General features: G+C 39.2%; 1 protein-coding gene across 1 annotated transcript; it reads left to right on the plus strand.

Annotated features, from left to right (window-relative positions):
* The first annotated feature begins 500 nt into the window (after positions 1-500).
* On the plus strand, positions 501-25,926 carry lhpp (phospholysine phosphohistidine inorganic pyrophosphate phosphatase). Its single transcript, XM_014993569.2, has 7 exons — positions 501-669; positions 944-1,131; positions 1,493-1,646; positions 1,739-1,802; positions 1,902-1,994; positions 2,572-2,663; positions 25,280-25,926. Exons 1-7 carry the CDS (start codon positions 539-541, stop codon positions 25,380-25,382), a joined length of 825 nt encoding a protein of 274 aa, XP_014849055.2. The 5' UTR covers positions 501-538; the 3' UTR covers positions 25,383-25,926.
* Positions 25,927-26,610: the final 684 nt, after the last annotated feature.

Below are 26,610 nucleotides of genomic sequence, written 5' to 3' on the forward strand. Positions count from 1 at the left end.
ATGAAAAAAAGCATCTCTTCAGATATTATTAGTCCTCCTTAAACAAACTAAACTAAATCTTTACAGCATATTTTCATGGAGTCATTGCTTACCATCCAGAAAGAGAACACCTCAAAGAAGCACTTAATAAAGTAAAAATTAACTACACAACTGAAAATATTTTTCAAATTAATATAGTTGAAATAAAAGATGAAGATTTTTTTTTCTGTCCACCTTCATAGGTGGTGTACCAACTACCATAAAACACTATAAGAAGAAATATGTATTCACTTTCTATGAAAGTATAGACTATAGTATGTAGTGTGTACACTATGGGTTATAGTGGCTTCAACCATAGTATATTTTTATATATTCACACTTTTTTGATTTACTTTTGTTGCTTTTATTTAACCTAAAGCCAACATATTTACATACATATTCTCTTTTGCATTTATAGACTTTTCTTTTCCTTTTTTTTAGTTTTCATGGCACTGTTGTAATTCCATACAGGTTATCTTCGCCACGTTACGGGTCACGCAGGCGCAGTACACAGAACGTCATGGCTGACACAGGCTGGCCAGTCTGTGCGAAGAGTTTGAAAGGTGTTATTTTGGACTTGTGTGGAGTTTTGTATGACAGCGGGGAGGGAGACGGAGTTGCTATCCCTGGCTCCATAGAGGCTGTGAAAAGGTGAGTGTATGACTGTTTGCTTGTGGCGTTGTTTGAGATTTTAAAGTTTATTTTTGCAAAAGTTCATATACCACGGAGCGAAGAAATCGTGTCTTACTTACGACGGTAGTGCGCATTTTCTTATGGGGTAGAAAGTCAAAAGTTGTGTATGCAATGTGTGCATTCTGCATTGATTTAGCCATTTATGCCAACAACACAAGAACAGGCAAACTTTATGTTGCCTGTTCTTGTGTTCCCAGTAACCTTCATATCACTCTTGCTTTTTTTTTTACAGACTCAAAGAATCAGACCTGGAGCTGCGTTTCTGCACCAATGAGACCCAGGCAACCAGAGAGAAGTTCGTAGCCAAACTCCAAAGACTGGGCTTTGACATTTCTGTATCTGAGGTCTTCCCTCCTGCCCCTGCAGCCATTGCTGTTCTCAAGGAGCGGGGTTTGAGGCCCCACCTACTGGTGCATGACGGTAATGCGCGTAAATATCCTAAAATTAAAAAAAAAAAAAAAAAAAAAAAGCTAAATAAATAAAGCCGTTCTGAGAAAATCTTAAGAAGCTGGAGATTGCATATCCCTCTGAACATCCCATAACCCTGTATTCATGGTGGCCAGTGGTGGTAGCAGCATGAAGCTATTCTTCTGCATGGTCTGAGTTGATCCATACATCTACCCTTCAACTCTGATCAGCTTCCTAATGTGGAGTTATTAATCGATCTAAACATTAATAAAGCAATAAAGAGAATAGTTCTATTAATCTTTAAAAACAAATCCTCACTTGCTCATTCAAATATGACTTGTTCTTTTTTTTTTTGTTTGTTTGTTTTTTGCAGGACTTCTCCCTGAGTTTGATGCCGTAGATAAGACCAACCCAAACTGTGTGATCATTGGAGACGCAGCAGAAAACTTCTCGTACCAGAACTTAAATGAGGCATTTAGGGTTTTGATAGGACTGGAAAAGCCAGTGTTATTCTCCCTTGGCCAGGGGTAATAAATTATTCAAACGCAAGACAAGAGACTGACTGTATTTCACAGATTTAGCTAAATGCTTATGATTCTTTTTTTCACCGCTTTCTTAGGAGATACTACAAGGAGACAGATGGGTTAAAACTAGATGTTGGTGTTTACATGAAGGCCCTTGAGGTATGTTTTTTTTTGTATTACTTGTTCAGTTTGGCAGTAAGACATAATTCTGTCACAATGTCATCCTGCTTATAACCTGAAGTTTCTTTTCCTTTCCAGTATGCTTGTGATTTAAAAGCAGAAGTAATTGGGAAGCCATCACCAACGTTCTTCCAGAGTGTTCTCACTGACATGGGACTGAAACCACAAGAGGTAAGTAACAAGAAATGGTCCTGCATGTTGTCAGAGCACACCGATGAAGATTTGTCCTTAAAATTACACTAATTCGTTGGGTCAAATATGACTTCAAATTTAAGAGGAATTTGATTTGACCGACTTATAATCATGTGGTTCCTGCACAAAGTGATACATTTAATTAGTCATTTCCTGATCTGGATAATTATGGTCGTACGTTCTTCAGTTCATCCATTTGTCCATCCAATTGTAAAATTTTCAATCCGCAAATTTGCTCATCCGTTATTCAGTCCGATCATCCATCTTTCTGTCCATCCAATTTCACATTTATCCATCCGTCCGTCCGTCCACCCACCCACTTCTGCATTTAACGAATCATAGATATGTCATCTATCCATCTGTATTTTTCTTATCCATCCATCAATCTACCTATTTTTCTATCTGTCCATCCATTTGTTCTGTTGCTATTTAAAAAAAATCCATTCTTCAGGAATCTTAAAATATTTACTCACAAGATTGGTACACAACATTTTGCAACCATTAAGCACTCGCAGTTTATGTACCAATATTCTTCTCTTCTTCGCCACAATTTCAGGCTCTTATGATTGGAGATGACCTTGTGAACGATGTAGGAGGGGCCCAGTACTGTGGCATGAAAGGTGTGCAAGTCAGGACAGGCAAATACAGGTCAGTGATATCCTCAAGCCTGATAAATCATTTCATTTCAGCCACAAATGGTGCAATATCCAATATTTCCATCTCCTTTGTAACTGGGTTTGTTTTTTTGAAGCTTCCTTAAAAGTTGAAAAAGTATTACAAATCTCTCAGACATGTTGCAAAAAAAACACGCAACAGTCTATTTTTAGAAACTTGTGCCCTTTTAAAGGAAATGCATGACCATTTTTGGAGCAAAGCGCTTTGAGAAGACAAATGTTTGTTTTCCACCACACGATGGCGCACTTTGAACACGTTTTCCTCCACAGACCCTCCTGTGGCCCAGACGACCCCGTTCTTAAATCTTCCAGATTTGTTTGTTTTAAGACTCTGCCAAAAATAGAGTTCATTCTCTCCCCAACGTTGACCGCAACTTTTGAGTCACTGAGCGATTTATTGGTCCCAACCTGGGGATTACTGTAAGGCAGCTCTTAGGATGTCATCACACGGAGGTCATGGCAGATTATTTTTAATGGTAAATGCTGTGCTTATGGTTTGAAGGAAATGGAAACATTACTATGGGAATATGCTGATGCTTGTGTGGAACTGCACATTATGGCATATCTGTTATGTGTTCCAAATCATAAATCCAGATCTGTTTTAATTTTGCATCTAAACCAGATTTTAATGTGTATTTTAGCTCAGAACGCCACTGGAATTTACATTGAAGATAATTTTGACACATTACCACAGGATTTTATGTGATGGATCCTCTCGTAGTTGCTCATGTTAAGTGAAAGGAGATTATACATGGCTTTAATTATGTCTTAGATGATAGTCAATACTTTGTAGAAAACTCTGAGGCCTTCAGAGCGTTCTTTGGATTTATGCTGGGAATAAATTTCTCACACTCGTATTAATTGAGTGACCTCTGAAGACACTTTTGTGCACTGGATTTTATAGGAGTATCAGAATCAAGGGTACTGCATTCCACACACTATCTTTTCAGATTTTAGTTTTTATTTTATCAGTGAAGAGTCTTTAAATTCATAGCTGTGCTCCACTTTATGTTGGTCCATCGCATAAAATCTGAATGAAAGACATTAAAGTTTGCAGCTGCAATAGAAAACAACTAGAGACTTTGTCCCAGGTACAGCAAAATAAATATCACACATTGTGCACTGTGAATGTGTCCGTGCTCTGTCTAAAGTGAACTAAGACCAAATTAAATCTATCAATCATTGGTGGTTTAAAGCCACCTCACCGAAATGGGGTCACTACTATAATGCGTCTAATCATGAATCAACACCTAGCCTCAATTGGCCAGAATCGAAAAGCAGCGATTGTTCAGTGCAGCTGTAAACCAGCTGGGTTTTGCCGTGGCACGGCAGGGCCTGCTGCAGACTGTCACAGCAGGATTTTTTTTTTTTTTTGATCATGATACCGAGACAACACTGAGTAATCTGCAAGAGCATCAGTCATTTTAATCCTGCAGTCAGACAACAGTTTCTCACAACTCAAAAACTATACCTCACCTTTGTGCAGTTATTCTTGTGCATTTATGGGATATTGGGATTTGTCTGTGTACGCTTTGCTGTGCTTTTTGGCCTAGCATGCACATGCATGTATAGTTAACCCTGCTTTGTGTTTGTACCAGCATATGAGCTGGAAAGCCAACTTTGTAGGGTGATTCAGCACAAGCTTAGGAGACGAGGCTATTCTGGGTGAAGCTCTCAGTGGAACAGGCTCAGTTCATGTGGTTTATGTTCCTCCACAATGTTGCTCTAACAGTTTCAGTCAGTTGGGCTCCAGAACGCAGGTACTCTGAAGAATGTCTGTCACATATAAGCTAAACACAGGATAAGGCCGATTATATTATATCACCACTTGACTCATCTCATTATGTGGATGTAAGCAAGATGAATGGAGCAAAGGAACGTACGTGCTATCAGTTTTTTGGCTTTATCGCAGCTGCTGTTGGATATTTCTATAATCGCTGGTGTAGCTAGTTTGTCACATGTTTGGTAAAAAGAAGCGGCGGTTATTTAGTGGATCTGTCTTGGTGCTTCTGATATCAGGTGTGTCGGTGCAACGAATCATCCAAATGTTGCTGGATAGTAGCTCTTGAGGACTGAAGCTGGCGGCCCCTCAGCAAGGAGAATGAATATTTTGCCCAACTTTGAAAGCCTTCACCTGCGGATTCAGCTCAATGTTCTGGTTGTTGACCAAAACGTTTCCTTTTCAGTTCCCACTACCCCTACAGTTATCCCAAGATTATCTTACAAGTCAGACAAGGTTTTGAGAAAATGATCCCTTTTTACAATGTAGATTTCCTTTGTTTGCAGTTAAAGGTTTTCTAAAATTTAACTGCGTTTCTGCTTTTGTCACATATTATGGTCACAAATAGTTATTTTGTAAAAAAATAAGTCTCAAGTCTCAAAGTTTAATTTAATTGACTTTTCTTTTAGGGACCTCTTTGCTAATGGACGTAAACTAGAAATGAAAAAAGGGATTATGTTGGTCTTTCAAAATAAAAGAAGAAATAAAACCCACGATTGCAGTTTTTTCTGTTAGTAATTTTACCAAACCAGTAATTAAAAAGGAACAGATTGTGTTGAAATTTCAACATAAAACTCACAGATAACATTAAAAAAAGTTCTACTTTAAATAGTTGTATTTTATAGTTTGGATCACTACTAGTAGATTCACTAAAGATTAAAAATGCATTGTCAAGTCTTTCCAAAAAAAAACACATACTGCACATCATCTTCAAAATAAAAGTTCAGGTTGTTCTCAGAATCCATTATTGCAAATCTAAGTTCCACATTTCTAGTAGGACTGAGAAAAATCACCCTGATGGCATTTCAAATTAAAACTCAAACATCATGTTTTCATTGCTTGTTTGGGCTAAACAAGCCCAAGCAAGAAAAAAAAAATACTCGTTTTGCTATGCACCAAGTGCCAAGCACTATTAACTTATCTACTTTCCTTTTCTTTTTTTTTACTTTTACACTGCATACAGCAATTACAACAACTTTAGGACATCAAAACAGTCATTTATGTCTTAAACAGAACCAGCTCATAATATTTAAAGTCTCTCAAATGGCCAATTTCACATACAGAGTGTCTGAAAGAAATAAGAGTAACTGTGACAGTAATGGTGTTTCAGAGAGCCATGGGAGACGTGAGATTTAACATTGTTTAGGCAAACAGCCCGGGTGAACCCTGGCCTGCTCAGAGGAGCTATAAACCCTCAGTCAGATCTGTGAAAACACAGCTGTTTCCAAGTCAACCAGATGCTGCACAGACCTCCAATTCCCATCAGGTTTGAATGAAGGCAGCCTCAAAATACCCCAGACCCAGTGACGGGGCAGGAAGGTGAAAAGGATACAAATATTAGACAAATCAGGCAGAAGGGGCTATTGGAAAAACTGTGGCTGAGAAACGTTCCCCGGTTGGTTTCTCTTAAGATTTACAGCTAGAATGAATACATAGTACCATTTTTAAACGTTTTGTCTCATCTTGTTTTTGTTTTTTTTGTTTTTTGTCTTTTCAAATAAAAACCTGAAAAGTGTACATTGCTTTTATATTCATTGCTTCAAAAATATAGCAAGGATTTCATTTTTCACATGTGGCAAACCTTTGGCAGATACCTACTGTTGAATTTTTGTTGTTGCTGCTGCTGAGGAAAATGTAATAATGTCGTCTAAAAGGCTTGGAAAAGGCCGAAGTCTTTTCCTCAATCTTTAAGTTTCCATACAGCGTGTTTGCATGCTTTCTAGAAATAACGAGGCTAAGGCCTTGGCAGAAACGAATGCCGATGTGTAGGCAGATCATAGGGATAATTGCAACAAAGCCGTTCTGCTAGTGCTCAGCTTTTCCTGGTTCTGAAATAATGAGCTACAGTTAGTGCAATCCAAAGGAGCCCTTTGCTCTTTAATATAGAACAGGTTTTCAGAGTGGGGCCTTTGAGTGAAATGTGGCTGGATTTTACATGAGGTGTGTGGGAAACCTGAGTCCTGATGTTAATCAGCTGCATGGAGACAAATGTGCCAACAGCGTGCTCTGCTCCAACCTTTGTTCAACCTTTTAGATTTTGCCGTTGAGTTGCAGCCAGGGAGTTAGAGGTGTAGAAAATGTTAAACATTATTTTCCCTGTGTAAACACTTGGGCAAAAACATAAAAAAAAAAAAACTTGCAAGCGGCTCCTTTACGCTAACTCCAACTTTATCCCAATGCTGTTTTAGAGATGCTGTAAAAGCTGCAAGATTATGGCAGGTAGAGTCATCGTTCAGATTTAAAAAAAAAAATAAATAAAAGTGTAGTATGGATTTTTATTCAGTCTCCCTGAACAACGACCTCCTTTTGGCTCGGATTACAGCTGCAACCGTTTGGGGATATATTTTTGCCGGTTTTGTACATGCAGACTCTCAATAACTCAAGCTCAGTCAGATTGGACGGGTGGGGTCTGTAAACATGAATTTCCGAGTTTCTTTTCCCAGATATTCTTTGACTGGGCCATTCTAATGCATGAATATAGTCATGTAGGATACTATTGAATAGTTCATTTATTTTAGTAGCTGGACTTACTTAGTAAAACACCATTCAGCTTAATTACACAAAGACTGATGTTTTAAAGCCTTGGTTTCTGCCAACTGTTATCAATAATAAAGATAAAGACGTTTAGGATTAGAATGTTAGATCAGACCAATAAAAAGATTAGCACAGGCATGTGGACTTAATGGGAAAGTATGTATAACAGCTGCTTAAAGGTCATTTCTAAAATATGATGTTAATCTGAATAACAAATGTCATCATAACCTTTATGCTAACTTAATGAATATGACTTTACAATAAGCTTTGATTGAAACAATTTCAGTACAGCTCCGACTATATGTTAAGGTTTATTGTTCTGCTAACAATTTAACCTCACTTCCAGTATGAACTATTTCATAGCTTCTTTGCGGTGTTTCTGACAGGACTCTCTTTTATTTGGCTCTATCAATATTCCATTAAACTGAGCAGCTTTCCTGTCCCAGCTGAAAACAGCGTCTCTACAGTGTTGCATGATGCTGCAACCACTGCGTTTGATCATAGGTATGTTTATTGGCTTTCTTCCTCTCTTCCATAAAGGTCCAATTTGGGGAGAGCGCGAGCCCTTTCTTCAGATTTTCCCACCTGAGCTGTAGATCTCTGCTGCTCCTCCAGAGTAAAATAAAAATTAAAGTACAAGGCCTCTTGGCTGCTTCTCTGATTAATGCTGACCTAGCCTGTCAGCATTAAAAATGGAAAGTGACACACTATGTATCACTTTCCATTTTCAGATCAAAACAAATGCATGCCACACTTTGTTTCTATGAAATGTTGAAAAGATAATGTTATTGTCTTTCCACTTTGTGTTGTGCAACACACTGTGTTCGTCTTTCACGTCAAATCGACTGAGGCAACACTGAAGGTTTTGGTTGAAATGTAACACATTGTGAAAATAGATCGAGGGGTGTGAAACCTTTTGCAACAAACCAAGGAAGGTGCTGAAACAAAACAGCTAAGTTGCAAGCCATAAAAAGAAAGAATCTTAATCGGAAGATCTCAAAATGCCAATCAAGAATTGAAAAGAGGAACTAAACATTTGGATGTTTGTGGTCTCTTCAAGGGACTGTTGTTGTCACCACACATTTTCTGTATTAATGAAAGCCGTGTTCTAGATTTTCGTACCGTGTGTTACCAGAGTATGACGCAGCCACTTGAATTCTGTGTTTTTGTTCTTGTTTTTTCTGTCCTGTGGCTTCTCGTTGTTTTCTCGGTTTTGGACAGGGATCTCCCACAGTCTCTGACCTTAGCTGGTCCTGTGCTCTTTGTTTCTTGTTCTCTTATCTTCAGGGAGCTGCATCAGCACGGAACCGGGGCGCTTTGAAGCAATTTAAAAGCGGCTTCACGTCACACTGCCTCCTTACATCCCATTTTGCAACATGATTTCATTGCTGCTGCTGCTGGTTTGTTTGTGTTTTCTTCTTTCTTTCAGATGAAACACAGATTTGCAAAAACTCTCTGTGCACGTCGACATCCTTTTGTCTCTGTAGCAGTGTGTCGGATCTTAACCAGCCATTGATGAGTACTTGTTGCATTTCTGATGAAATCTGGCAGAGAGTTCAGACACACAGCAGTAAGCGTCTTTCAAAGGTTTACACTGTAAACCTCCCACTCTGGCCAGCACGTCACTGCTAATGGGAACGTTGGGAAACAAGCAGACCGAGCCAGATTCAGACTCTCAGGAGGGAGAGAGTGTGAGTCCCCCGATGATGCGAAATCACAGTGCAAGTTCACTGAAACCGCACCCAGGTTTGTGCCCTCTCAGTCGGCGGTCGTCACAGAGGGACGCAACAGGAAGCAAGCTCTGCACTGGGGGGTCAGTGGTCATGTGATTATAATCTAGATAAGTGTTTCTCCTGCAGCTTAGCTGCACTTTTCTCAAGAAACAAAAAATGCGCATGACAACAAACCACATTTTTTGGCAATTGGCATAAAATTATCATATAAAACAAAGGGTTAGAAGTATTTCAGGGTGTCGGAACACCCTGAAGTGTGTGCTACTTTAGGGTCATAAATAGGAAAGGAAAGGATTTGCGCTTTTAATAAACAACTCCCTTTGAGCAAGCACTTGGCAAAAGAGCTTGAGAAATGCTTTTGCAGTTGTTGACACTACAGCAAATATGTAACTTCCCTGAAACGTCCCCTTATTGTAACCACAGCTCTCTGTTCCTGTTAATCAGTATTATTAGTCCAACATGACTCATTTCCAGAGGCCAACTTAAAGATTTTTATTTTACCTACGGGAACAATTTTTATTCATTTGAAGTTAAATAAAAATAGTATTTATGGCAGTTTTATGTAAACAGTGCCCTCCATGATTTTTGACACCCCCAGAAGGAAGATGTAAAAATCATGCTGTGAGACAGAGATTTTATTATGCAACATTAACAGTAGTGCAGTATTTCTGCTGTCGAGATTGCATGCAGCTGTATTTTGTTAATGCCGTAGGACTTTGTCATCTATAAAATTTCACAGTGTCTATACTTACAAGGAGGGGGGCGTTTAACTCTTCTCTGCACTTTTTTCTTTTTTTCTTTTGCAGAAATGCTCAAGTGATAAATTTTCGGTTTTCTCTTCCGCCAAATTGTCATTCTAAATACTCTGGTATTTTATACAGTGTATGATGCTCTCCAACAAGCTTTTCACGTTCTTTAGAAGATAAACACACCCACAGGATCACACCTTCGCCTCTCTACTTACCGGTATCCATGAGATGGATTTTCCGTTGCTCACCTTTGTTTCACATCAAATATGCTAGGAGTGTTTATTACCAAATAGCTCAATCTTGTCTTATCTTAGACCTCGTAGCATTTAGGACCCTCCACCTGTTTAGGTTCAGTATAAAAGTGCTTACAGTCTTTTTTAGTCTTGCCTTTTAACTGCTGTTTTAGAGTCTTGATTCAAAGACGTTTGCTCTCTCTCTAACAATCCTTCTCTCCATTCATGGTAGTTAAATTATCTTTGGTCCCCATCCAGTCTGGTTTGTCATTGTCCCAGTCATTTTAATCTTTTCATTTATTCCTTTCGACTTTGTACATGTCTAGGAGACTTGATGTTTGTAGATCAAGACACACCTCTTGTCTAGGACTGAGATAATTTAACTTTGTTCACCTCATACTTTATCCAAGGCAAACAAGAACTAAAACCTAAAATAGTAATAAAAAATTGCTTGAGTTACATCTGTTTCATTAAATTGGAATATAAAGAATTGCCATCTAAGTTTCACAAAGGAATTCCCCCATATCTGAAACATACCGTCATTGGCCGTGTTATTTGGTGCACCTGTTCAATTGCTTGCAAAAACAAATGGATAATTGGCCAATCACATGGCAGGAACTGTTTTCATCTGGGCAAATAGTTGTAGTAAGGAAAATTTACTGAAGTTTGGAAAAAAGCATCATGAAGGGTAAGAAAAGTGAAATGTACACCAGGCAGCAAAAAATAAAACTGAGGCTATTTATTTCACAGGGTCACCAAAATTGGACGATGAGAGATTGGGGGGAAAAAAAAGCATTATCCATCCAAAATAAACCCACTACGAACTTTACTTGTCTGTGGATGTTTTGGGAACTGTAATCTGAGTCTTATTCAAGACAACCAGGAGAAATGGTTGTCTTGAATAAAATTTTTTTTAAATGATTCGAAATTGTAGATATCTCTGAAAGTAAAAGATCGTTTTCCTTTTGAATGGGCCTACATTTTGTGTAAGCTCAGAAAATGGATCTACACAAACGTATCTAAAAAAAAAAAAAATCCCATCTCAAAATTTGTTTTTAATATGTTAGGCAGTGGCTTGCATTACAGTAAACTTATAATGCACTTCCTTATTTAGTTTAGAATGAATGGTGGGAATTGTGTAACCAGGGTTATAAAGTACAGAGGTTAGCGCGTCTTATCAGTGAAGCTGTTGTGTTTGTGCAAAAAAAAAAAATCACACATATACACACAAATGCAAGCTTGTAAATGAATAACATCAGTTGGAGCACAGTTACCCCCAGATGGTCGCTATGCAAATATCCAGACATCGCTGTAACTGCTCCATTTTCCTGCAGTCAGTCGTCAGAACCACGATGGCCTGAGACCGAATAGGGAATGAGCGTAGAAAGAATGTGGGTCAGCGTCACAGTGAGGCACTGCTACCCGTAGAGGTGGTACAGTATATTTTGATGGAAAGGTAAACAAGAAGGCTTAACACACATTTGTCACACATTGAACTACTAAAACGCCTGTTATGCATTACCGCATGAGGAATGTGAGGATCCTGTAACTTTGAAACAGTGGGGAAATCTAGGAGTAGTTGTTTGTGGTCCTAATGCTACAGTGGAGATAATCGTCGTCCAGCCTCTACATCAAAGAGTTTGTGGAGATGAAAGGAAAGTCTCCAGGAGCAACAACCTTTTAGCAACTGATCAAAGTTTATACTAGAGTTGGATCATTGGATCATTAGAGCTTCTCTCTATATATATTGAAATTGCTAAATCGATGTGTTCACCGTCACATTTACAGCATCTTGGATGCAATATTTTGTTGACTTGTATTTTTTCAATAATAATAAAATGATAAAAAGTTGAAACCAGATATTTACACAAACTGTACAGAAAGACTAAACCTTTCCTATTTAGTTGAGTTAGCTGTAATTTTGGCTCACTCCTCTGGACAGAACTGGTCTAATTTTTAGGCCTCTGGTATCAAAGACATTTTCAGCTCTGAGATTATGACTTTGTGATGGCAACTCCAAAACATTGACTTTGTTGTCCTTATGCCACTTTGTAAATAATTTGATCCTATGCCTCATTTGTACATAAAGTTTAACTTCTTGGCTAATGTCCTGAGATTTTTTTTTCAATATTTCTTTATGTTTTTCCTCATGGTGGAATCTATTTGGTGAATTGAACTGGTTTATTTTGTCAAACTTTATTTCGTGGAACGTCCTCGGAACAGCCAAGTAAATTAGCGCCTTAGAATTTATCCGGAGAAATACATTTAAGGGAAGCTAAGTGCGATAAACATTTTTCGAATATAGCAAAAGAGCTACATGAAAAATTAGCTCTGCTATCAGTGGAACTGTGCCCACCGCTGCATTTGACAATAAACTGTTTTGCTTCATTTACTGTTTTTGGTGCCACCATTTTGAATGGTAGCACTATTGCCTGGTGAATTTAACATTTGAGTGTAACAGACATTGCATTCTCTGGTAAAGGACAGGACACATTTTCAGAGGACCTAAAGAGAGCAGCCTGATCAGTCAGGTTAGGGATTTTGTTAAAGCAGCTATAAAACACCGTAAATGTGTTACTGTAGGATCTGCAGAAAGCACATGCTCCTTCCCATCCGATCTCCTCCTCACTGACTCGACTAGGCATCGGACTGAACATAAGACCGTAGTGATTATGGCTGGCCTTTGTTCTGTGCAGACCTGTGTCACTGAACCTCGACAGGGTGGCTATGTCTTCTGTAGCAGCAGCTTAATCTTCTTTACAAACCGAGTAGTGCCCCTAGCTTAGCTCTCAGGTACATACTGTATTTCAGCCTGGCTTATCTTTCATTCCTCCATCGGTGTCCGATGACGTCTGTAACATAATTTATGTCACCTTCTATATTTAATACCCTTCTCTGTAGGTTTCACCTATGCAACTCTATAATCTTTCACCCACTTATTGTGCCTTTATTTCTCAGGGTAGTTTTTTTTTTGTAGAACCAGATTATTCTTCTTGCAGTCGTGCCTTTGCAGGTTCAGTCTGAGTCACACTTTGACCACACAATTGCTCAGCTTTGCGAAGCCTTTTCCTCCGTAGGCAAGAGTATGGTCGAGCAGAACAGCGCAGTCCCACACACCCAGTCCTTTTTTTTTAACCACCGTTTGCAGATGAGTTTTGTCTGTGTGGGAAGGAAATGGAGTTATCTCAGTGCAACTCGTCTCCATTGAGGTTGTAAACTTGTCAAAGGATCGTCAGCTCACCAGTTCGTGTTTCTAAATGTGTCATTTCAGTCGGTTTGCTTCCACAGCACAATCCACAAAGACACCATTTTATGTTCACAACCTCATTCGAAGAGAAAATGAAAAGCATTCTGACTCATTTAGGGATTTTTGTTATCGAGCCAGCGCGTTTTGAGCGAAGCTGTTTATTTTTCAATGATTTATCCCACCCAATTTATACATAATGCGTTTTATCTGTGCATGTTTATTCAAATTTTGATATTGAGTTGTGCCAAAACAACATAAAAAAATAAAAATGCATATTGAATATGCATGCGTGCACATTCTTGTCTGCCAGCTGCACATTTCTATGCACCTCCTTTGTGAGCAGCTGGTGAAACACTTGCATGGTAAATGGGAACATGCATGTTACAAAAGGTTAGTATTTCCTTTGCTGTATCTCCTTTATTTTTAATAGATGGCACATGAAAGCTTGTTTTTGTTTTGTTGGTCCCCACCCCTCCTTCCATCTTTGCTCCACACTGATCTTTTTTTTTTTTTTTGCTTCCAAAGAATTAAAGTGCATTAGGATGCCACACTTTTCATTTTCATACAATTACACAGGTTACAACATTTACAAATGGGTAAAGTTCATAGGATTTTTATTTTTCTTTCAATTGAAATTTTGGTTCATTTATACCTGGATCAGCTTCTTTGTACACCCATTTCATGATTTTGTGCTGCCATTTCATTGCTATACCTTCATTGAGTTTTGACATGGTCCTACCTTTTAGAACCCTTAATAATTTCTGGCGTATTATTTAAAGTTCAAATCCAGGAAAGAGAGTGAAAGTAAATTGTTCCTGTATAGAGTAATGCAGTATTGCCCCTCCTCCACTTGTTGCTGCACAATGCTAGCCAGCTTCCTTTTTTTTTTTTTTCTTTTACAACAAAGGCAGTCTTGGTTTTTGGAAGAATTTCTAATTGCCAAACCAACTCCAGTTGCTGCTGTCCCAGACAAAAAAACACAAAAAACAACTGTTAGTCTAATAAAATGTTGAGGGCTATGTTTAAAGCTTTGGATCTTTATAATAATATAAAAAGTCTCATTAGATATTGAAATACAACAGTTGTGGTAAATGAAGGAATTTGTCTGGAGAAATGTAGGAAATCAACACACTGAACTATGAAATCTCAACCGTCAGTGGACGACACACTCTTTCAGAAAGCCTGTTGTCCTCAGCACCATGTGGTGACTGTTTCCGCCGGCCTCCTTCGAAGCTTGTTTGGTGTTGGAACTCAATAAGATATCAATTATTAACCTAGGTTCTTTCTTTTTTTCTTTTATGGTAAGACCAGACTGCCACAACAAGACAAAAGAGCTGACTGGGCCTTAGCCTCTGACCTCCACAACTGTACTTTTCCACCCTTTGACAGAGAAAACAAAAAGTGTTGAAGAATCTGAGTGCTAAAGCCCACAAGCAAAAGCATTGAGCAGCTTTTTAACATACAAAGGAAAATTCTTTGCCGTTTGAATGGATAATCAGTCCTGCTAAACAATTCCTAATTGCCACCCTAATCAGCCAAGCATGGTGTGAATTTGGGGATATGCCTAGTTAATGTTGTTTGCCACCATTTATCCACATGCCTTGTCTCTGCATGTTTGTTTGGGTGTGCACACAAACGCATTATGCGTGTCTGAAGCAAGTGACTCGGCAGAACCGCGTCGCTATCTTAAAACGCTCATACAGAGAGATACGCAAATAAAAGCTGTGCAACTCGTCAGCAACACTGCAAATAATAACACGCTGGTTAAAAGCCTGTGGTAAGATCTGGGTCACATGAAGCTCCGCATACTGAGCAAATACTAACAGCTGTGAAATAATGAACTTCTTAAAATGCAGTTAAGAAGACGAAGACGTTCGGTAACGGTTTGTGTCCTCTGGTCTTTAATGTTTGGAAAAGCTGAAAGTTTCCAGTGGGAGGGAGTTGACGCTTCTGACTTTCTCTCTTGCAAAAAAAACTCTGCCTGGCTCTCTCAGGAGGCTTTTTTTTTTTTCTTTTTTCTTTTTTTTTTTTTTTTGTACAGCAGCAGGATGAGTGGAAAACGGAAAGCAAATCTAGTTGCTCATCACGCTGCACGTAGGGAACTCCCTTTGAGTCCAGCTCGCCTGAAAACAGCGGTTAATCTGAGTAAAGTGTGAACACCGTCTTGCAGCTGTTTGCTGCTTGTGAGTCAACATTGCACATCTTCTCTGCAGAGAAAAGGGACACGTCTGTTGCCACAACATGCGAAAAGATGGTGGTTCGTCATTGTTCCGTTGGGCTGTTTATTTTAGTAAGGCCTTGCAATATCAGATAAAGGAGGGAGATATATGAAAAGCCTTGAGTTGATTGGGATGAAACCACGCTGCATCTGGGTTGGCCTGGAGCTCTTCACATTTTTGAGCATTTAAACTGTGATCACATTCTCACCGTCAAGGCCACTGAGTCTCCCGTAGCGTTACTGGGTTTAGGGAAAAAAGGAGCAGCTGCTCACCTTCGTTCCGACTGCCCCGGGGTTGGAGCAGGGAGCTTTGTCTTGTGTTGGCATCTAATATCCACCCACAAGGCTTGGCTGAGCATAACGGCTATAGTTATCATGCAGTCATGTTTGCGTTCAGGTTGTGTGTCTGTGTAGGTAACTTTATTATGAAAATACAATCCTTCCCATTACTCTTTTCCTGATTCAACAGTTTGGTATGAAAATTTCCACATCATCTCCGACGGTTTGCTGTCATAACTAATCCGCCCACGTTGTTATTTTTTGGTGATTTGCAGCAGTTACACATAGGTGTTTTTTTCTTCTTTTTTTTTGTGAACTTTAAAGCTTTTGTGTTTTGTCATGAAAACCACATAGTTGGAAACATTTCAATATCCTCACTGCAGCAGTCATTTGGGAGCGTGACGTGCAAAACCACCCAATCAAGACATGTTCGGTTACTTTATTTTGGAGATTAACCAAGAACTCGGTTGTTGACCGAAATCGGCTGATTTTCTTGCTTGCTTGACAGACCAAGAGGGAAACTTGAAAAAAAAAAAAAAAGAAAAAAAAAATTCCCTGTTTGGTTATACAGAATGCTCATGCTATCAAAATCTCTTTTTCAGCGTGGAAGCTGTTACCGAGAAAATTGAACCCAAAGTTATCAATCCATAGCATCAACATTATCAGTGAGGCGTTTAAAAATGAGGTCAGAGGAAGAACAAGATTCGATTAGCTATTTTAAAGTCTTTTCTGCAACATGTGAAGACGCATCTGTGCTTTATTTAAGTTGAGAAAGATAACAGGAAGGTATGGTGTCTGTTTTGTTTTTTTTTGTGATTTCCTCTGTCTACTAATGAACATATTGGATTTAAAATGTTGGCAGCTTTTTTTTTTTGAAATCTAAGTGTTAAGATCATGATCTGCAAATTAGTGAACATCAAAGGAGACTGATGTGTTGTTTTTTCAGTGGTATCGGATTTAGAAATGTTAATTACTAATATAAGATGGTAAGCATGTTCAACTGTAATTATTTTGTCTTTCATTAAAAAAAAATTGAAATCTAGACCCTTTTCATTAAAGTAGTACAAAGGGTCTACTTTACACTAATTGCTGTATTAACTTGCTTAATGTAGTAAGTGCATGTCTTCATATCTAGCTGTTAAAAATCAGTATAAAAAATACCCTAGAGTCAGTAATAAAAGTTGAGCTCAGGAATCAACCTCAAAATTCAGGATGATTTTAGTTAACATAGAACTGGCCCTGCTAGGAGAAAAAAGGGTTTACTTTTGCCAACACATTATTTGTGTGTTATTTTTCAAATCCTTTTTTCTGCACTACTATCTTGTTGTCTTGTTTAATTATGGAATAGAAAAAGGAGATGTGTGCTTCCAGTAGATAAACAAAGTAGTGACCTACATTCAACTGTACCTCAAACATGGTTTATTTTCCATTGCATTTTAATCATACCAGCGTCCAACAAACGGGACCAAATAAGAGAAATTGATACCAGTCAGAATTTGTCATAGTAAATTACAGCACCACAATCAGTTTCACATAAAATCTTTTTCTAACTTATGTTTTGCTTCTGTAGAAAGTTTTAGAAATATGGAAGCCACAAAACACTTCCATATTTCTGTTTTTGTCACTGTAGTTTTTCTCCATTTGGGACAGGGGAAGCAGAACTAAAGTAACAATAATTGCACGCTTATTTCTATTACGCAGGTGTAATGAACATGTTGATAAACGTCTGTTTTTTGTTTTGTTTGAATGTGCTTTTGAATACTTTGCCGATATGAATCAAAATGTTCTTCATGCAATGTTCTTTAACCAGAGGACATGTAATTCAGAAACAAGAGACGTAATTCTTTGCACATTACCACTTTAAAGTTAGCTCTGATTGCCTGGCCTCCTTCATTACAAACTAAATGGTCATTTCAGTGTGATGGGAGCAATCTTTTTCTTTTTTTCTTTTTTTTTTTTTTGCCTAATCTGACATTTTTAACTTATTTAGTTTATGTCAGCTTAAATGGGATTTTCAGTACAGTTTCTAGACTTTAATGGGTGTTTGTTGTGGTAAATCCCACCTATCCACAGCAATCTTGAGTCATTTTTACCCTCATCAAGAGTTCCAAAATTCTGCCAACATCTGTTTTTAGTGCAGTGGGAAAGTATATCAGTCCAGCATCAAATTACCATGCGACACAGTCTTGGCCAGTTAGAGACCCTTGCCAAGTTTAACTTTTCCACAATTTGGGAGATTAAAACTACTAACTACCGTGTCATTTGTTGGGATTTTATGTGATAGAAGAACACATGATACGGCACAGTGGTGATGTAGAAGGAAAACGAGATATGGTTTATATAAGTATTATTTTACAAGCAAAAATCTGAAAAGATTTTGCCGTTGTTATTTATGATGCGTTTGAGGATTAGGTTAGGCTTGAGGTTTTGCTAATATGTCAGCATTTTTTTTTTACCAAACAGGCGCCCAGCAGAGTGAAATGAGCTAAATACAATTGCATGAAGTCCCGCATTGTCGTTCCAGGTCAGTTATGAACCATTTTATGAAGCTTTTTTTTTTTTGCATAAACCCCAATAAAAAAGTTTTGTATTTTGACATCTGTAACAGCTCAAGGCACATGAGTACTTTTGCAAGACCCTGTATAATAATCCTGAGCTCCAATTACCGTCGATGCATACACAACTTTTAAAATCTTTAAAAGTGCAGGCACATTTGCTATCCGTCCTACAGGCTCGTCTAGCTGTTGCTCTTATTTACCAATACAAAGGTCTCGTAGCAGTAAAGGTTAAGATGCTACAACTAGCAAAGGGAAAGGGCTATCATTTTTTGGACATATTGCGTCTTGAAACCAGCTTTAACATCATATTTTATTTGGGACCGAAACACATTCGGGTAGGCACTTTGGTCATTTGAGACCAAGTCCCCATATAGATAATCAAGGTCAAAACAATAATAACCGTGGGTGTCACGAACCAAGATTCTTTCCGTTTACGTTGCCAGAAAAACAAAACAATTTTTTTTTTATCCTGGTTTGTTTTCTTGTCACCATCTTCCCACCATAACAGCCTACTAAGTAATTCACTGCTGGCTCTGGTTGAACTTTTTATCTCAACCCCCTATGCCTGCTTCATATCTGCGCCATCTGCACTCACTCAGCTGAAACACCTACTCAGCAAAAAAGGTGGAGAGGTTAAGAGAGAAGTATAAATCGAAACCAAGTTCACATTATGTGACAGATTTGCTTCCCTCGGTCTTGTGCGCGTGTTTCTCATTCATGTTTCCTGTGTGGTGGGCAGTAGCGTTTGGGAGAGTTGTCATGTCTTCTGTACCTTGCGGGCGGTTGCCTTGACAATGTATGCAATCAAAACAACAATGGAGTGGTTCTCCTAACGAGAGGTTTAATGATCCCGTTTCCCTTTTTTGTTTTTCTGTGCGGTGTCTTATCTGTGTTTATCTCCCATGCACAGCTGACTTTCACAAACAAGTTTGCACTTTTTATGACTCATTTGAGTCCACTTTCATTTCATCATGGCACAGTCTGTACTCACAAACTGTTTATAGAGACTAGTGGTATATTAACCACCTGTAAGTTCTCTAAACCACCATCGTCTCAGTAATGCATGAAGAGCGTTCGCTTGCAACACGGGTTCAGCTTTTATAATGTCTAACATGGGTAGGATTAGAGGTTTACAAATTCATCTTTAAAGCACATACAGAGCAGAGAAGAGATTAATTTCTAAAACATTTATTATATAGTTTAAGTTCTTGAGTCATTCCAAATACACAGCTATGAAGGCCCAACTTTCAGTTGAGTAAATCAAAATGGATTTCAAATGGTGTGATAAAAGTGAAATCAGTCAGACTTAAATGTTGCTTGTACAGAGAGCTAAAAAAAAGTTTGTTTGAACCTTTGGTTAAAGATCAACCACAAAGATGAACCTCTTGTATTTCCTTCTATGCAGAATTTTATGGTTTGCATATCAGAGTCTGCTTACTGGTTCAAGCTAGAACAGGGGTTCCCATTTTAATCTGCTTACTCAAAGGGATTTTCCAAAGACATGTATTAGGCATACCGAATAATCTGCCTTTATCAATGCATTTCTGTAGGTTGTCCATTAAATGGACTTAGAGTTTTGTTCCTAATTTGACAATTTGCATTCTTTCCCGAACATCTCGTTCACCATGTTTCTGACTGGGGTTGTAAATATTTTGAACACTAGTAAGGTGTGGCATTTACCTCAAAAGAAATTATGCTGGAATTCACTTTGGTCAGCCCCTACAGGTGGCCGGGAGGTTGGAAATTGCTACCATATTGTACTGGCAACACTTTTTTGAAGCGTAACTGGTGTTAATTAGTGAAAAATATTTAGGTTTTTTTTTTATTTTTGAATGTTAATTCCTTCCAAAAGTTGTTTAATTTTTTCAAACATACATGTTGGAAAACTTTAAGTATGCTCTATGACATGTGGATAGTTATTTCAGGCTACATGAATGAGAAAGGGCAAGACTTTCAGCAGATAACAGAAAGGCTTAATTTTTCTAATGAATAAATATGCCATATGTGTCCTATTGGTGGAGATAAAAACCTTTTCAGTATGGGTAGGTAAAGATTTTTGCAACACAGAGGTATAAGAAGCATTTGGAAAGCTGCAAGAAAGTAAGAGAGAGCAAGACTTTCAGCACATAGCAGTTCCGTTTTGTTATAGGCAACAAGTTTACACTAAACTATGTTTACATGGACTAATGGTATGTTAGCTTTGCCTTTATCATACATAGAGAGCATTCACTTGCCACATCTATTAGGATACTCATGTCCTATCAAATGTGCAAGACTCAGCTATTCAAAATATGCATTAAGCTTAATAAGCCCAGGCCAGTGACTGGGGGGGGTCATAAAGTCAAATTTCTGGTCTTTTCCTGAGCAGGAAATGCACCATGCTTAAGCACTGACAGGTCAAACCAACAATAGCACTGTTAGTGCTGTTACTTTTCAACATTGCTTTATCTTCCAGGTTGCTGTGGTTTAACTTTTCTTCTGCGTAACATCTGAGTTTTTTTTTTTTTCATCTAATTATTTTACCCAGTTATTTGGATGTATTTATTTTACAGCTGCTCGGTATAACTTCCAAGTTGCAACTACCGTATTTTCCGCACTATAAGGCGCACCTAAAAACCTTCAATTTCCTCAAAAGCCGACAGTGCGCCTTATAATCCGGTGCGCCTTATATATGGACCAATATTGAGCCACAACAGGTCCAGCAACGGACCTTACCACAGGGGCCGCGTTTCATTGGCTAATGCCCATTTTAGGTCACAGTGCAGCTACCACGTGCGTGACCGTCTCACAAACACAAGCTACAGTAGTAAACATATGCTAATGTACATTGTGGACCATCAAAACCATGAATGCCGACTTACCCAGCCTTGCAAGAACAATAGGCATCAGTGATCTTGTCCACAGCTATATTTATGCTGAGGGTGTGAGGATCTGCTGTTTTCCTCATCTATCGGTAGCTTTTAGCTGTGACGCGGAGGCATCCAGTGGCTCAAACACCTTGATGTTGTCCAAAAAAGATGACATGAACTTGTTGGTTCCCCTGTCCATTGCCGTGGCTGATATGTTGTGAAAATCCGGCAGAAATGCTACGCTAATTAACTCAGATCGAAATGAAAGACGTCATGTTTACACAGACATGCAGTAGGCTGCTTACGTAGTTGGTCCACTACGGTAAGCAGCCGCCAACTTCTTTTTCCCCCGTAGAAGAAGTAGTGCGCGGTGCATGCTGGGATAGTTGTCAGAACACTGGTTTGTTAATAAAGTTTGATAATACATTTAAAGGGGGGGAGGGGCAGGGGAAGAGAGACAGAGACTGCAGCGGCAGCTTGTCGGTTGGTCTGTGTTACCCAGAAAGCAGTTGGGCATAATATCGCAACACCAACACCGTGAGTGAAACAACGACTGGGCCAGCCTACTATATAAAGTACTCGGGGACCATTTCTTTATTAATGTGGATGTGTAATAATAGAGTATGAAGCGTCTATTCTATGCGCCTTATAATGCGGTGCGCCTAATGTATGAAAAAAGTCCTAAAATAGGCCATTCATTGAAGGTGCGCCTTATAATCCGGTGCGCCTTATAGTGCGGAAAATACGGTAATCAAATAAGATGATGTCACCCTATGCTACATCCGGTAGATAAAAGAGAAGCTAAAGCTGAAAGTAGTTATTTTTAAACATCGTATTTTAGAGACTGAAACAATTTTCTAATCTTATGAACTTTATGCTCACAAACAGCTGATTTAGTGGCCTGCCTGGTAACTTTCTCTTTAAGCTTTGTCTTTGTCATGGGGGAAGTATGTTGTATTGTCTTACCTCAGGCTTTCAATGATTTTGTTTGTTTTTAATAAACAATAAAATAGCCAATTATGATTGAATTTGTCTTATGGCTCTAAGATATGATGTGTCATTTAAGGAAGCAAATTCAACTTTATGGGGTAATCTTATCTAATCTTACAGAGAACATGAAGGTAACACATTTGGAATCATACTCAAAGCAATTCTGTTTCTATTTTGTGTACCTTTTTGTACTGTTACTTTTGTAACAGTACAAACAAAAAAAAACCCTCCCCGATTGTACAACAGAAACAATAATTATTATTTTTAACAAGATTTCTGCCCAGTGCATTATAATTATACACTGCTTTTCCAGGTTCCACATGCAAACTAAATCTTGTGGTGACTTAGTAACTTTAATTCAGAGAAACACTTTGCCCTGTCAACATGTTAGCAGCTGTGCTGGCCAAAATCCCTGACTGCTGCTGCTGTCTACCTCCTACCTCATGGCTGACCTCATCGCTGCACAAAGGCTGCGCAGTGTCGGTCAGTCGCGGAGGCCGAACGGATCTGCTTATGCCGTATTGATATTGCGCTGACCTGAAGGGCACGGAGCAAGCCGCAGATTACCTCACCGGTAACACTAGATGCGTTGTCCTGAATTTTGCATGGTCACATTGACCTGGTTGCTCCTCTATTATTCATGGCAGAGATTGGAAAGCAGCAAAATGAATACATGCAGACATGCATGCATGCTTGGATATCTGGAGGACGGGAGCAAAGGGACGTTTGAAAGATTTAATAGCGCAAGAGGTAAAAGAGACAATGCGGTTGAATTCACTTCTTGAAACCTAAGAGCCATGTGAGCGACTTGCTTGTGAGTTCATGCATCCGTGTGCGTGTGTAAACTCTATCAGTCCTCGGGCAGAAAAGGGTGCGGGAGTAATTCAGCACAGGAGACATAACACCCCGACCATTAGTGCAGCAGCTCACATAACCCAAGCGCTGGCAGCTGACAGACATGCGTAAACACATGGCACCGCTTCCCCCGTATTCAACGTGGCTTCAGTATTCAACACCTCTCTGCCCCCACCACCACCACCTCCAGGCCTCTTCTTTCTAGCGCTACACTTGGGCAGCTCACAAATATTTGCCATGGTTCTCCGCAGGCTCTCAGAAGCGAGGATTAATGGTGGTGTGTGCCGCACGCCCGTAGCCAGACAAAGAGTCCCCATCTGGAGCTCCAACCCGTGACTGAGGGACAGAACAGAGGCAGCACACAGAGTCTGGTCTAGGCTGGTCTGAGAAGCGGGTGTGTGTGGGGGGTGTGTATCTATAGGCTCCCCTTTATAAATGAACAGGACTCCTGTAGTTGAATGAAAAGGGTGTCCATGTCTTTTGATGTGATTGGGAGGAAAAAGGTCTCGCATGCCGACCCTGGGCCGGGTGCCACACCAAATGGATTACATTTCCTCCACCAGCTGATTAAACAGCCATATCTGCATCCATCAGTGGACCCTGATCCAAAGAAAGGCATTAGTCAGTGGGGGAGATATGAACTGTTGGGGAACGCTTTGTGAAGCTTTCCCACAATTTAGGAGCCAAAGCAGAGCCAAGATTATGATTGTAACCTCAACCAGTCTGAGACCTTTTTAGTTGAGTTTTCAACAGCAAACAGTTTTCACTTAAAGAAAACTTGATACCAGGCATAACTTTTATGACCACTGACAGATGGGCCTTCACCTACGCATTGCTATTTAATCACTTTTTACTTCCATGTCAACGCTGTAAGCAAATATTTTCCTGTTGAATCAGTTTATTTTTCATTGTAGTTCAGCGTTTTCTTCAATTACCCTTGATACCTGAAAAGCAACCAAATACAGCGACTTATAATCTTTACAAATGTGTTTATTTCTTTATATCCAACACAATGTCAGTGCCTTTGTGTGGCTATTTCCATTAAAGATCAATTGGAGGGTATTTTTTCTTTCACGGTTTGATAACTGGATAAGGGAATTATTAAATGCTTTTTGTGTCAAGTCCATCACTTAAAGTTGACTCTTACTAATGTTACACAATTTTTCCAGGTAGACCATGTTCTGTAAAGTGTGCCTTTATGTGGTCTCCGGGAAAAGGTGAATCTTTAAGGAACATGTTGTATCAACCCACTCTTCTCTAGTGGGTGGTTCTTCTTTCATGTGATAGTATTCTTACCTCCAGTTATTCAGGATTGTCATGAATTTTGGTCATAAAAGAAGTCAAATCTTCTTTAGCTTATTTCAACCATGTAATATTTTCTGAAAACGTTCCATCACACCCCATTTACTCATTTATTTAGGTTCTGATAGCAATTTAGACCAGTTGACTCATCCAAGCAACCTCCTGCTGGTAGATATCATTCATCAACACCATGAGTAGACTGTCAGTTGTCAAAGCAGGTATGGATAAGGACATAGTTGGTAAACAAAAAAAAAACAAGACCAACTATAAATGTACAACATGATGAAAAGTCTAAATCACAGGAAAGGTAAAGTGAACACTGGTTGTCATAGCATTTAGTGGCAGGGATATTTATATAGCATAGTTTATTGGGTACAGTGGTACTAGCCTTGTTATCTGATTGCAATTTAGTGATTGTGGAAACCTTTGGAGTACATTGAACTCATTGTCATGTCCAAGAAACCTGTTGGAGATTATTTGAACAGAAAGGTTGCATTTTTTGTGTGTGTGTGTGCTGAAAGTAGCCAACTTCAGGTGTTGGAGCCTAAATCAGTTGTAGAATCTGGTATGTATGTTTTGAAATGTTTTCCTTTGGGTATGTGTGTTCCAGTTTGTCTGTTTCAGTTAGATGCCAAAATAGTAAAGGTTTAGTACGCACCGATACAGCTGGTGATGAAGGTCAGAAGCGTGCACTGCCCTGCATTTCTGTAACACAAGCAGCTACACGGATACCCTCTTTTAACAGCACTAATAACTCCGCAAAATTTATTGCAAACAAACATTATTTTTATTGCTCTGCTATTCCTTCTTGGAGACTATAAACCTGTTTCTACTGGGACATATTTCCACAGAAGCTCATCAGGGTGGTCTGTATTCTAACTCTGGCTTGTGTGGGTTATTTTTAAGCCATCTTGTCCACTTTATAAGCTGCCATTCTGCGTTTTTTTTTTTTTTATCACATGAGAGCTAGATTCCATGTTTACAGATTCTCATGTAGCAGCTGCTCCTTCCTGTTTCTTACGGTTTCACTTGTCACCCTGCAGGCCAAGTGACGAGAGGCACCCAACTGTGATCGCCGATGCAACTGTGGACAACCTGGCCCACGCTGTGGATGTGATCCTCGGACAGAGAGGGCGCGGCGCCTGAGAACGCTCCACTTGCTGTGGCCCAGAGCCGTCCGGGCCCACTGTCGCACTGTAGCGCTAACTTATGGCTCATAAAAGTGTCGTTTCGTATGAGGAGGTTCCTCTGTGTTGAGGTCGTTGAAGAAAAATGTGAAAAGAATTACCAGAACTATTCCCATGTTGTCTAACCACTATAAACTGTGCTGTTAAACATGGGAGCGGATCAGCCATCTGCTTGCCCTACATAGTGTTAACCTAACTGCAGTGAAACTTATCCTAGATGGTTGTAAATGCTCTCGAGCTGCGCTGTTCATTTGTCGGTACGCGATTGGCATAGATGGGATACCTCAAGTTTGACACGAACGAGCACGTAACCAGCTGCTGATCGACAGTTAGATGTGGAAAGTCGAGGCGTTCAGAGTCGTTGGAAACATGTACAGAAGTGCAGCTGAGAATGACTGGTGATCAAGTTGTTGAACGTGTCATAACACAAATGATGTCTGTGCATATGAAATGGATGATATCACGCATTTAGTTGGAAAATAAAGATATTTTATCCTCTTGAAGTTTTCAGAGTAATTGTCACGGAAACCCCAAAGGTTTCAAAGCACCTGGGAAAAGTTTGGCTTTCGTTTCTTTAGTCTTTGAACCTTAATTCGTAGCAGAGAAGCCTTTTGTTTGCACAGCAGTAAAACTCGCGAAATGGGAAGTGAGTTAATCTCAGAGAGACATGATGATTCACAGTGATGTTGCATTTATAACCGCAAAGTACAATGTGTTGTGTTGGAATTTTATATCCTAAACCAGGGGTCAGCAAGCTGAGGTTCCTCAACCTCTCTAAGCCCTTTACGGTGGCTCTTCATAACTTTGTCCGGAAGAACTGAGCGGTATTCTTAAATATAAAATCAATACAAAAGTCTAGACATGGTCAGCTATGTTTGTTGGGGTTTTTTCCAAGTTATCTGTGCAAAGATTTACGAAAACAGAATTGCTGGGGGGGGGGGGTTTAGCTCATTCCTTTGATCATTAGGCTACAAACTTAAGAAGTCGTTTCCTGTTGAAACATTAGTCTTTCCTTTATTCTGGAACCTAAAATTATTCTGGAACCTTTTTGGTAAACTAGCATTTATTTTTATTCCAATCTCCCTTTCCACCTCAAAATAAATCTAGGGCTTACCAAAGTCACTTTTTTTAGTGATTATTCCCAGTAAAAATCCAGAAGGCCTCAGAGGTTTGAACCATAAGTGAAC

This window comes from Poecilia mexicana, unplaced genomic scaffold (assembly GCF_051168715.1).
Source record: "Poecilia mexicana isolate PSO_F unplaced genomic scaffold, ASM5116871v1 scaffold_19, whole genome shotgun sequence".
NCBI lineage: Eukaryota > Metazoa > Chordata > Actinopteri > Cyprinodontiformes > Poeciliidae > Poecilia > Poecilia mexicana.